The 13,061-nt window shown below is 44.0% G+C and overlaps 1 protein-coding gene across 1 annotated transcript in view; it reads left to right on the top strand.

Annotated features, from left to right (window-relative positions):
- Nucleotides 1-75: 75 nt before the first annotated feature.
- Nucleotides 76-13,061, top strand: part of KL (klotho) — a 37,780-nt gene continuing 24,794 nt past the window's right edge. Inside the window, exon 1 of the mRNA XM_040267121.1 lies at nucleotides 76-897. Within this exon, the coding sequence (XP_040123055.1) occupies nucleotides 76-897 (822 nt within the window). The remainder of the gene's footprint in view (nucleotides 898-13,061) is intronic.

Raw genomic sequence — 13,061 nt, 5'->3', positions numbered from 1 at the left:
GTCGGAGGGCGCGCGAAGCGGGCCCAGGTCTGCGCGCCGTCGCCAGGCTCGGCGCGCAGGGGCCGGCCGCGCAGCATGCCGGCCCGCGCCCCGCCGCGCCGCCTGCGGGCGTTGCCGCCGCCGCCGCCGCCGCTGTGGCTGCTGCTGCTGGCCCTGGGCGGCCGGCCCCTGCGCGCCGAGCCCGGCGACGGCGCGCAGACCTGGGCCCGCTTCGCGCGCCCTCCGACCCCCGAGGCCGCGGGGCTACTCCACGACACCTTCCCCGACGGCTTCCTTTGGGCCGTGGGCAGCGCCGCCTACCAGACGGAGGGCGGCTGGCAGCAGCATGGCAAGGGCGCCTCCATCTGGGACACGTTCACCCACCGCCCCCCGGCGCCTCCAGGCGACCCCTCGGCGGCCGGCTGGCCGTCGGGCGCCCCGTCGCCGCCCCCGCCCGCCACCGGGGACGTGGCCAGCGACGGCTACAACAATGTCTTCCGAGACACGGAGGGGCTGCGCGAGCTCGGGGTCACCCATTACCGCTTCTCCATCTCGTGGGCGCGGGTGCTCCCCAATGGCAGCGCCAGCGCCCCCAACCGGGAGGGGCTGCGCTACTACCGGCGTCTGCTGGAGCGGCTGCGGGAGCTGGGCGTGCAGCCCGTGGTCACCTTGTACCACTGGGACCTGCCCCAGCGCCTGCAGGATGCTTACGGCGGCTGGGCCAACCGCGCCCTGGCCGACCACTTCAGGGATTACGCCGAGCTCTGCTTCCGCCACTTCGGCGGCCAGGTCAAGTACTGGATCACCATCGACAACCCCTACGTGGTGGCCTGGCACGGCTACGCCACCGGGCGCCTGGCTCCCGGCGTCCGGGGCAGCCCGCGACTTGGTTACCTGGTGGCGCACAACCTCCTCCTGGTGAGTGCGAGGGGGCCAGGCGGAGGGCCACTCGGGGGAGAGGGCCCTTGGAGACGCCAGGGGCAAGAGGGGTGTCTGACTGGGGGATGCCAGTCAGAGGAGGCTCCTTTGGAGCACACTTGTGCGGTTTCCTGGGGTTCACGCCCAGGGAGGGTGGGGGGCGCTGAGCTTCTTGGGCTTCCCAGGAAATCGTGGAGTCAGGAATGGGAGGGAAACCCCGCAGTGGGCGCGCCAGGGGACTGCCTTTTTTGAGGCCATTGTCAAAAAGAAATGGGGATTCGTTTCTCTCATGAGAAATGGGAGCGCCTTTCTCTTGAGGGTAGAGGATTCCTAGAGGTGAAATAGGGCTAGGATTGGCCGCCAGAGCACGAGGAAAGAAGTTTGCTCGGAAGCCACACAGACAGCATTGCTCTCTGCTAGAGTTTGTGGAGATGTCACGAGTTCAGTTTTAATCCAGTAAGATCTGTCTTGCTTGTGGCCCAAGTTCACACGGCAGCGACCTCGAAGATGTTAAAATCGCATCTCCTGCAGAGCAGTTTCAACTGTCTTTGGAAGTTCTTTCAGTGGCAGGCTTGAGAACTACCTCCGCCGACCTGAATCAGCAGGAGTGTGAAGACCCCATGCACAGTCTTAAACAAAGCTACCTAAGATACAGAAACTACTAAAGGGCGGGATAGATCGTGTCCTACAACAACTGTATGTACGCGATGCTGTCTCCAATTGGAAGGATTCCCCAGGGATGAGATTATTAGCCTGACAAAATTGATTTTAACACCCTTGTGCAAAAGGCTTAATACATTTTGACAGAGGAGGAATTAATGTGCCGTGATGAAGTTGTCTTCCAAAGAATTCTTTCTCCCTTTTCTCCTTTACTTAGTGTTCAAGATTAGGTTCATCAATTTGAGGGTTCCTTAATAACGTCAGTTGTACACTTTGTACAGTTTTGTATCATGAGAGAATATTTTATATGTATATGTGCAAACCTTTTAATAAATGGGTTTAAATGTATAACATTTGGCACAGTATTTTGGTGACTTATGCATCTACTGGAAGACCTATTCTTAAATTTAGAATTAAGCCACATGTTTTGAACAAAGTCAAGATGAAGACTTGCTTCTACACACTTTTAAAAGAAGCCATAGGTAATTGAGGCAGAACAGTTCCTGGGTCATTGAGTTGACTTACCACTCAGAGCTGCTGATAGTGTTGTAATAAGGGCTAATTAGATTGTGTGTCAGCTCCAAAAAAACCTGCTTGCTACCACAGGTCATAAAAGAATGTTGAGTTTGTTTGACCAAAAACTTGTGATTTTAGTGATTCCATATTGACACATATATATATATTTCAGTAAGATACTTTAGAGCAGTGGTAATAAACTTGTTCAGTCTGTCAGTTCTTTTAAGGAATCAGAAGACCCAAACAGCACCTGTTCATGATTGGTGATAGAAAACTATGGAAAAAGCTGGTCCCTCTTTTGAAGAAAACAAATTTCAGCTCATACCAGAAACAAGAGATTGGTGGACCAACTAAAGGACCAAATAAACTATTCCTGCAAAATTACTATTGTAGATTTAAATCATATGAGTTCTGTTTTTAGAATGCATGTAATAAACTCTGTATGAATATAAAACTCATCTATTGTTATTATAACCACTTGCCCATTCATTTCATACATAAGAAACTGGGACTGCAGGAGCTTTCTGGTACTCTGGTATATTAAATAGTCAACATGCTTTTGACTCTTGTGCCCACTTTTTGCCTTTCGATTAACTTCTCAGTTATATTTTTGTCTCCTTACACAAAAACTTGCCAAACACTAACCATCCTTCCCAGTGGACTTTGTGTTCATAAGAAATTAGTAACAAGTAGACAGTTGCTTTTGCTGATGCTGCAAACATAATTACAGTTGCTGTAAAAAATTAATTTTGCTTTCACATATCTTTGGTTTGGAGTGTAGTCATTCTTGTATCTCATGAAGAAGTAAGTTGTTATGAACAAATATGATATCGTTAATTATGTCCTATGAGTTATTTTCATTCTGATGTTAATATTCTTTCTTGGTGTTTGTGTTACAGGGAGGGGAGTATGGAAGTTTTGATCTTATTTGAAAAGATAAATCATATTCCCAGATTTTGGTAATGGAACATTTTGGTGATATTAATAGAACTTTTCAGCCAGGTTTTAGGTATTCCTGGTAGGGGCTACTGAGCCCTTAGCACATTTATTTACATTTGAGGATCTGATGCTGGTGAAGGATCAATCTGGCCAGCACCTCTCCCCTCCCCCATTCTGTGTTTCCACTAATTTACAAGTAGACTAAGGAGATGCCTTAGGGAGACTGGAAATTTGACATTCCCCCTCACCCCCGTTCCCCCCTACCCCCAGCACCAGATACTTAAGAATCATTGTCTGATGGCCTGGAGGACAGAGGCAGGCCAGACAAACTGCAGGATGAATAAGGGGATGGGGAAGCTTTGCTCAGAATGGAGGTCTTCGTGTTTTTTGTGGGGTTTTGGTCCTGAGGTCCCCTTGATAAAAATAGCCTCTGTGTGTGTATGTATGAGAGACAGAGACAGAGCCTGACAGAGCCAGAACGGACAGAAAGATTTCCCTGCAGAGCCCATGGGCTCCAGACTGCTTTGCTCATCCAAATATAACCTGGAAAGAAGATGTAACTTCTCTCTAGCTTGAAAAGGGACTGCTGTGCCTTCACAGCTCTAGAAAGATGGGTCTTAATGGCCCCTGAAGAACTAGCGTTAAGGCTGGTAGTTGGAATCCAGCTCCAACGGTGCCTGGGAGTTTTTGTTCTGCCCATGGGATTCTGGGGAGGACTAGGACCAAGTTGGAGATACACATGGGACTCCCAGGGAGTCTTGCAAATGTCTGTTCAGGGAACCTGTGACAAAAAGACAACTTTTTGGGGGGCAGGGGAGATATTTATTTATTTGGCTGCATTGGGTCTTAGTCGTGGCACGTGGACTCTTGCTGTGGCTTGTGGGATCTAGGTCCCAACCAGAGGTTGAACCTGGGCCCCCTGCACTGGAAGCACAGAGTCTTAGCCTCTGGACCACAGTGAAGTCCCAAAAGACAACTTCTTTCACTTAAGGAGGTGGGGCTGGGAGATATTACTTTGCGCATTACATATAGTACATATGGTACTGAGCCCCAGTGCTCCTGTCAGCTGATCTGTCTACAGCATCTGTCCAGCTGCTCTCCTCTTTCTTGACACACTTTCTTAGCTTGCCTTCCAGAACCTCACTTTCTCTCCCTTCTCCTCTCAGCTCACTGGCATCTTCTTCCCAGTTCCCTTTGCTTATTCTTCCCTATCGCGTCTCTAAATGTTGGAGTGCTGGGGCCTCCCTCCTGGGGCCTGTGCTCTAGATTCACTACAAATGAGTTCTTTGAAGACTCTATATCCTGATGACTCCAAATTTTGAGTCTCCAGCCAGAACTTCTGCCCTGAGCTCTACACTCAGATAGAGTGTAGAGCTTATCCTCTTTGATGTCAAATAGACATGTCACATTTAACATCCAAAAGCAAATTCTTGTCTTCCCCATCTTCATCATGGTAGCTTTGCTCTTTCAGTTGGTTGGACACCAAAGCTTAACTTCTTCCTTTCTCTTAAATCTTATGTTCAATCCATCAACCAATCCTATAGCTCTTCTGATGCTGCTGCTGCTGCTAAGTTGCTTCAGTTGTGTCCGACTCTATGCGACCCCATAGATGGCAGCCCACCAGGCTCCCCCGGCTCTGGGATTCTCCAGGCAAGAACACTGGAGTGGGTTGCCATTTTCTTCTCCAAAGCATGAAAGTGAAAAGTGAAAGTGAAGTAGCTCAGTCGTGTCTGACTCTTAGCGACCCCATGGACTGCAGCCCATCAGGCTCCTCTGTCCATGGGATTTTCCAGGCAAGAGTACTGGAGTGGGGTGCCATTGCCTATAGCTCTACTTACCTTCAAAATGTATAGAGAATCCAGCCACTTCTCTCTTTATCTAAAACTCCAGGTCCAAGCCCCCATCACATTCTACCTGGATCACTGGAACAGCCTAATGCCTGATGTCCTTGCCTCTGCCCTTGCTCCTTGCGGTTTGCCATGGCAGATATTCCCAAGGATATCATTATGAATGAACAGGATAAAGTCCCCTGTTTATTAAAATCATGTTTTTTCTTTAAGAACTAGCTCACAGGCTCCCTTTGTCCCTACACTCAAATGCCATCTGTTCCTTCTGTGGAACCCACAGTGCTTCACTCTGATGCCCCCTACCACACTTTTTCTTTCATTTAATCATTTGCTTCACTAGCTGGGTAATTCCTTAAGTGAGGAGAACGTGTTCACTTCGTCTATGCTAAAATGCCATCTTGCCCTTGGTAAGTGCTAAGTAAGTGACTTCTGGCTATTTAACAGCCTGACTTTGCCCTTATAAACTCATGTTCCTAAGATCTGTTCTCTTCATCAATTTTCTAGCCACTTTCTTATGGGACAGGGAGTATTAAATCCTAATCAGAGAGTAAGATCAGTAACTGTAATAGTGCAGAATCTGACATTTTCAGTAAAAATTTAAGGTTCATCATCACGTGTATGACTCCATTGTAAAAGTTCCCAAACAACTGAAAACTGTCTCTAATCACTGTGAAACATTATGACAAAGTTTCCAGAATGGGAGATGGGGGAATTCTCCTGGCTGGTTTTAGGAGCATGTATTGGAAGTGGCTTTGTTATCTGGTTGAGCTGTCCTTCCCCAAGTAATAGTGGAGGCAATTTATCTATTAGATACATGCTTGAATTATAAGGCTATGTACTTTTGTGAAGCACTTTACTAATTTTCCTCTCATTAAAATTTTTTGGTACATTGCTGGAATAATCAACTGAGTTGAATGTTAATGTATTTTATAGACTACTGAATTCAATAGTGTATTTAATCAGAAATGGTTAAAATGTCTCCTGAAGAGCTTGACTCACTCTTCTTTGAATATCTGATTGAACACCATGTTTTTTTGAAGGTCACAGTCAAGTCCAAGAAAAAATTTAAGAATAGGAAAAAAACTAATAAAATAATTTCAAAATCAAAGTAGTGTTTAACAATGTCAATTCTTTTGAGTTGAAGAGGGACTACTAAGCATTCAAATAATGCCAATGTGCATTTCTCAAGTGCAAAATGACTGAATGCAAACTGTGTTGCCTGAACATAGTAGTTAGTCATGAAGTTTGCACACAGAAGTCTTCTGAGTTATCTTATTTTTTCAAACAATACGATGTTCCAAGCCAGAATTTTAAAATTAATTTGTACAAAAAATATGTTTCTTTGTAATTATTTCAGCAGCATTTGACTAGATTTTCAAATCAGTTTTGAAATCACCTACTTTACATAAAACATATTACCAAATACCTTTTCTGGATATTTAAAAGGAATGTTATCTTTTTAAGGCATAAAGGAAATTTTAGGTTTAGGAAGAGAAGAAAAAACAAAATTGGGAGGACGAGAAATAAAGAGAGGGTAAGTAAAAATGCATACGGCTTCTGAATCCTTCAAGATCCACATCTCAGGAAACTACAAAGTGATATTTGTAATCTCAGTTGCTCAGCTGTGTCCAGCTCTTTGCGACACCACGGACTGCAGTACTCTAGGCTTCCCTGTCCATCACCAACTCCTGGAGCTTGCCCAAACTCATGTCCATCAAGTCAGTGATCTATATTTAAACAGATAAGCATAATTTAAACATATAATTATGCTTTATTTATATAATTATGTATTTATGTGCTTAAAATAATTTAAGCATATAAACAGATAAACATAATATATTTAAATAGACAAGCTTAATCTACCTTTTATATGCTGTATCTTGATATATTCTGGGTACAGAGATAAAGTATCACTATAGCTCTTCTAACACAGATGTAAAATAATCTTTACTTATTTCAATATTTCCTTTTTTTTTTTTTTGCAAGTTGAATATCTGCAATCTGCTTTCTCACCCAGTATCTGGGAAGGAGTTTTAAAAAGCGAGGAAGAACAAGGGAAACAATTTCTACCCAGACAGGAATGTGACCTTTGTGCATTTCCGAGGCAGATGACATCTCCATTTTCATCCAGTGGATGGGGGGATAGGGAAGGAGGAGTATGTGACCTTGTGGGAGCTTCACCTGAAGGCCGCACCATCTCTTGCACTCACCTCCCATTGACAGAATTCAGTCACGTGGTGCAGGGAGCGGAGACATACTGCAGCTGCGGAGCTGTGTGCTCAGCAGATCAATTGGGAACAGGTCATTAAGGACAAGCAGTGATCTCCCCGACACTGTCCACCTCTCAGATACATTGTGAGAATTAAAACCAGGTATGTCAACATGTTCTGAAAAATGTAAAGAGCTCTACGAAGGTGAGGTATGAATCTTTACAGTCAATAAAAGCAAAAGAACTTGAGAAGTGATCCTCTTGAGCTGTTTAGATGAAAGGAATTAGACAAATGTGTTAGAAATTGTTGCCTCACTTAACTTCATTTGTAACCCTCAGCATTCAGTGGGACAGTCTTTGCAGTTATTTCAGCAGCATTTGACTAAATTTTCAAATTAGTTTTGAAGTGACCTATTTTACATAAAACCTATTACCAAGTACCTTTTCTTGATGTTTAAAGGAAATTTACTAAAATTTATGACTGATATAATTTGGTATATTGACAAGATAAATGTTTAGTCAACTTGCATGGCCCCAGTCTGAATAGATATTTTTTTATTAATAACATTATTGTTTGCAGTATGGATGTCAGAACATCAGCCATGAACCAGTATCATTTATAGTTTGATAAAATAGTCAAGATAAACTGAAACCAGTTTTATACACTAAGCCTTCCCTGGTGGCTCAGATGGTAAAGAATCTGGCTGCAATGCAGAGACCTGGGTTCAATCCCTGGGTTGGGAAGATCCCTTGGAGGAGGGAATGGCAATGTGCTTCAGTGTTCTTGCCTGGAGAATCCCATGGACAGAGGAGCCTGGCCGGCTACAGTCCACGGGGTTGTAAAGAGTCAGACACAACTGAGTGGCTAATGCTTTAAATATAATGGTTGAAGAGATATTATTTCCATGTCAGTAAATGCACTATTATTTGATAATTAGAATAAAAAGGCAACAGAGGAATCTTAGGTCAGATTTCTTCTCTGGACCAACTCCTTGAAGTTGTCCTGGGATCCTCTGGCTTCTGCTCAACTATTTCTAGCAAGAGCAACCCAGGTTCTCTCAAGTAGCCCACTTGATTTTATCTTTCATATTGATTAGAAACCTGCCTCTATAGAGGACTCACCCCTGGTTGTCTCTGCCTTCTTTGTGTCAAAAAATAAAATAAATTGCTTTTTGTGGAGACAACTTTTCAAATATCTGAAAAGGCCACTATGTTCTTCCTAAGTATTTTCTCCTTTATTCACATTCCGGGTCAGGCCTCCAAGAATTAGAGGGAGCTGCCATTTAGTCAGGGCTCCTTCTCGGGGAGATGCAGTGGGGCAGACAGGAAGGTGGTTGAATTCTGAGAAAGCAAATGTGACCTTTGAGAGGCCTCTTTATCTTCTGACCCTTGAGGAGAAGGTGGGGAGGGAGAAGGAAGAGTTGACCTTTCTATTAATATCTCCCCAGGGGGTGTGTCTTTGAGGAACAGTGCAGAACAGAGTTGGCTGTCTGTGGGACCTGCCCATGGCCATCGTCCTTACCAAGGGGCTGCGGATGGTGGAGATGACTGAGGACACCCGGAGTTGGAAGGGTATTCTGGGTTCTGTGTCCTGGGGGCAAGTTGTGCAGCCACACCAGGTGAAGCAATGCCCAGTTCATGCCACAGGATCAGTGGCTGGAGGGGCAAAGAGAAGGACGTGGAGGCTTCTCTTAAGATTCGATGTGCAAACCAAGTTTCAGCTGCCCCCAGGATTCAGCGCGTATTTCTTGTTCTGGACACTGGATCCTGACCCTGCTGTCCAAGACTGCATTGACGGCTTTGGCTGTCACCTTCCTGTGGACTCAGATTGGTTTGAGGTCAGCTAAAACCTCTCAGGCTTTAAAATTTTTCCCTGTGTGAATTGCTCTTAAACCAGATTTTCCCTGTCATCTCCTTTTGTTGTTTATTCTTGAACATTTAATCTTACTAAATTTCATCCTGAATATGTAAAGGTGAGAGGAGGATTATGACAGATGGTGAATACTTCTTAAAATTTGAACATCACCTAAATAATATTAGGGTGAGCAGTTAAAGGAGTAGCGGTGCGCAGGTATAGGGGAATAGTGTTTGGCCATTAAAAAGTTAATGTATGGTGACTAAAAAGTTGCACATGGTATGTTATTAAGAGAAAAATGCCATTTGCTGTATTATGCTTCTTACATATCTTAGCTGTGTGAGTGAGTGTGAATGAGTAGAGAGCATTCTCCAGTTGCCACCCTTTCCCCCAGCTTTTTCCTGACATGCCAAGCCTAGATTTGCTATCCCTGCTTTCTGCTCCATAAAATTCTGTCCTGCCCATCTTATAATATTTCACACATTTTATTGAAATAATTTGTTTCATGGTCTTCCCCTTGCAAAGATCTCAGCTTTGTGAGGCCAGGAGTCATGTTTATATCGCTTACCATTTGTAGGTGTTTCTAGATAGTACTGTTACGGGTAATTTTTTTTTCTTCTTCTGATTGCCTGGATTTTTTCTAATTGTTCTATAAGCAAAATGTGATACTTTTGTGGTGGAGAAGTCATAAGTAGTGTTTCTGGGAAAAGATGGCAGATTGAATTTACCCATCGAATTTTTCTCTCTTGAAACCCCATTAAACTTCAGTAACTGTTACTTGCTCAGTTGTGTCCAACTCTTTGTGACCCCGTGGACTGTAGCCCGCCAGGTTCCTCTGTCCATGGAATTCTCCAAGCAAGAATACTGAAGTGGGTAGCCATTCCCTTCTGCAGGGGATCTTCCTGACACAAGGATAGAACTTCAGTCTCCTGCTTTGTAGGCAGATTCTTTACCATCTGAGCCACAAGGGAAACCCTTTAATAAGGTGACCATTAGCAGAGAAACAGTTAAAGAAAGGGGAATGGGCAAGAGGAGGGAAGGAGGGAAGGAGGGGAGGGAGACGGAGGAAGACACAGAGTGGAGAGAACCATGGAAACAAAACTTCAAAAGCTCAGAAGCAGATGGTGGCGTATTCCTGACTCAGTGGATACGAGCCAGCTGACTACTAGATTGGCCGTGGGAGAAGCCAAGAACCAATCCCACGATTGCAGAATCTGAGAGAATAGCAAGACCAGGTGCTCTGGAAAGAGTGCTAAAGGGCGTGGCTGCTAACATGAGAACTGGTTGAAAGCTGTGTAAGAAACAACTCGATTTCCGGATCTCTTCCCCATCATACCCATTGCTGGGCTTATGTCACTTCCCCACTCAAGGAGAAAACTCAAAGTGAATTTTCTGGAGTGTATAAAATGAAAAGCATCTGGACTGAGGGACCTCAGGCATATTTGAGGGCAGGAGCACCACAATGAAAAGAGGGACTAAGTGAGTATATGAGCCTGGAAGTGGAGACCCGCACCCCTTTCCCAGCCCCTCATTTTATTCCACCTCCAGTTCTTCTTGCCCAACAGGCTCTTGGAACATTGACCATGTGACTTCTGCTCTCCAGGTAGGGACTGAAGCATCTTCTGGGAATCTGATGAGCTCATGCCGCAAGACCTAAGACGCTGGTCCTAAAGGTTCTACAACAAATGGCAGAGACAGATCACTCCACAGTGAAGCTTGAAGTCAGCACGCCCCACCCACATGCTCAGATCTTCCAGTCGGGGTTTTTGTTTTTCATTCTTAAACATGAGTAGACAATTAGGAATCAGCAGGATCTGAGGAAAATGTCTAACATGAAAGACTGAGACCCACCTAAATAGAGAGGAAGAAAAGCAACTTTGGGGGGAGAAAAGTTGGAGGAAACTGAGAATATATGGGGAGAAAAAAAGCTAAAAGGAAAAAAAGAGAAGACAGTCAAAAGATAAAAATTCTAGTTATAAAAATAAGGAAGTCATAGGATGTAATGTACAGCTTTGTGATTATAGTTAGTACTGTATTGTGTATTTGAGAATGCTAAGGGAGGTTGATCTTAAAAGTCCTTGTAAGAAAAAAAAACTGTAACTGTGTTTGGTGATAAATGTTGACTAGACTTATGGTGATGGTCATTTCATAATATAGGCAATCTATGTTGTGTACCTGACGCTCATATAACATATGTGAATTATATCTCAATAAAGAAAAATAAATTTTAAGAAACCTCAGTAAACTCTTAAAGAGTTAAGAGACTATGTTGCATCTAGGAAATAGGAATAGGATAATACAGTAAAATAGGTGGGAAAAGAACACGTGGAAATTAAATATTATAGCAGAATTGAAAAATTTAAGATTGGAAAATACAGGTGATAAAATCTCTGTAAGAATAGAGCAGGAAGGCAAATTGATGGACAAGTGTAGAATAAACGTAAGAAAATTAGTGAACCATCCAGAGGTCCATCATTGAAATAACAGGAGTTCTGGAAAGAGAGGAGTGCAATAGTGTTGTGTTTGGGGACCCCATTGAACTATGCTTCTCAGGTCTGTATACTTGCATCCCATATAGTCTTGTGCTAGAACATGTGACTTGTTTTGTTCAATGGGACAGTAACAAGTGTGATGCAGGCAAAAACTTGATAACTACTTTCACATTGGAACTTTTCTTTCTGGATCACTCCCTCTTGAAAGTGTCAGAGATAAGGGCCTTTCTGTAGGCTACCAATCAGACCTTCTGGCTCTCATATCTCTCTGTAAGGACCCAATACAATGTAGCAGGAACCAGTTCATTCTTCTCTTCTCATCGGAATTGGAATGCCCGAATCGTTGCATCTGCAGCAGCATTCCTCCCACCTAAGACGTTCCCCCAGGTTACTGCTGGTGAAACACTTAGCAATTAGAGCACCATCTTGGGACAGAGGTCTATCTGCCCCCCGAATATCACTCAGAATGGCATTCGATTTGCCTTCTGGGAAATCAAGCCTCACTTGGGTTTAGTTGGTCTTCTGAGAGGCAGCTATCAAGACAACATTAGATGTGCAGGACATTTATTGATGGGCAACAACAGTAGAGTGAAAAGGGGGAGGAGCCAGAGAAGGCAGATGAGCCTTTAGGACATGATGGCTGTCTGACGCATGAGCGTGGGAAGGAGGGGGTATGAAATGCATATTTTATTCCCTGTTAACAATTAAGAACACTTTCAATCTTCAGGCACCTTATGTCTGGTGATCCCTCAAAGTTTCATAATTTCGTAATTATAACTGCAAATCCTTTTGGTAGGTCCTTTTTAGAGATGATGAATTTGGAATGGCATCTAGTCTCCTGGAGTGCTTTCCTCATGCTGTGATTAGGAATCCAAGTCTAGAGTGTAGTCTGAGGATAGATACGATAGAAGGGCAAGAGGCAACAGAGTCTAGTTAAAAGGACTCTCCAGGATAGATAAAGACAATCTAAGAAAGATCTGGAAGATTAGAGCAGGCCTGGAGACACAACAAAGGCATTCGATTAAGGAAGTTAGATAATTGAAATGATCAGTCAACCTCCCAAGGCAGTGCTGACGTTCAAATCAACTTTATTATGTTGAGGGTAATAAACTGATTTTTAGAAATAGATGTCTTTTGTACAAATAAGCTCAACCACTCGAATATCACTGAGTGTTTGTGCCTGTTGTACAAGTCATGTACTGTATATGCAGTTTGTAATCCTAGATTTTATTTCACATAGATACAGTTCTGCTGAGCAAGCTCAGAGTAACATGGGGGTTGATATCTTGACGAATTCATGCCTGGCTGGGTGACCTGCTGAGAAGTGTAATGCCTAACAGGGCAAAGAGGTTGCTTCACTCGAGTGAAGTGGGCTGATGTGGGGGAAGTTGTGGCCCTTGGGGTGCATGGACCCGAAGTAAATTTCTGTCAGGAGGGATAAGAGATGGCTCTTCCAGATTCTCTGATTGTAAAAGAAGCTAGAAACTTAGAACTTTGAGTGAAATTTCTTGATTTTTAAAGGTCATCTCAAAAAAATAAAAGTAAGCATGACATGGGTTTCCAGGTGACACAGTGGTAAAGAATCTGCTTGCCAGTGCAGGAGATGCAAGTGATTTGGGTTCAGTCTCTGGGTCAGGAAGATATTC

Source organism: Oryx dammah, unplaced genomic scaffold (genome assembly GCF_014754425.2).
Source record: "Oryx dammah isolate SB20612 unplaced genomic scaffold, SCBI_Odam_1.1 HiC_scaffold_24, whole genome shotgun sequence".
NCBI lineage: Eukaryota > Metazoa > Chordata > Mammalia > Artiodactyla > Bovidae > Oryx > Oryx dammah.
This window is presented reverse-complemented; position numbering and strand designations above follow the sequence as displayed.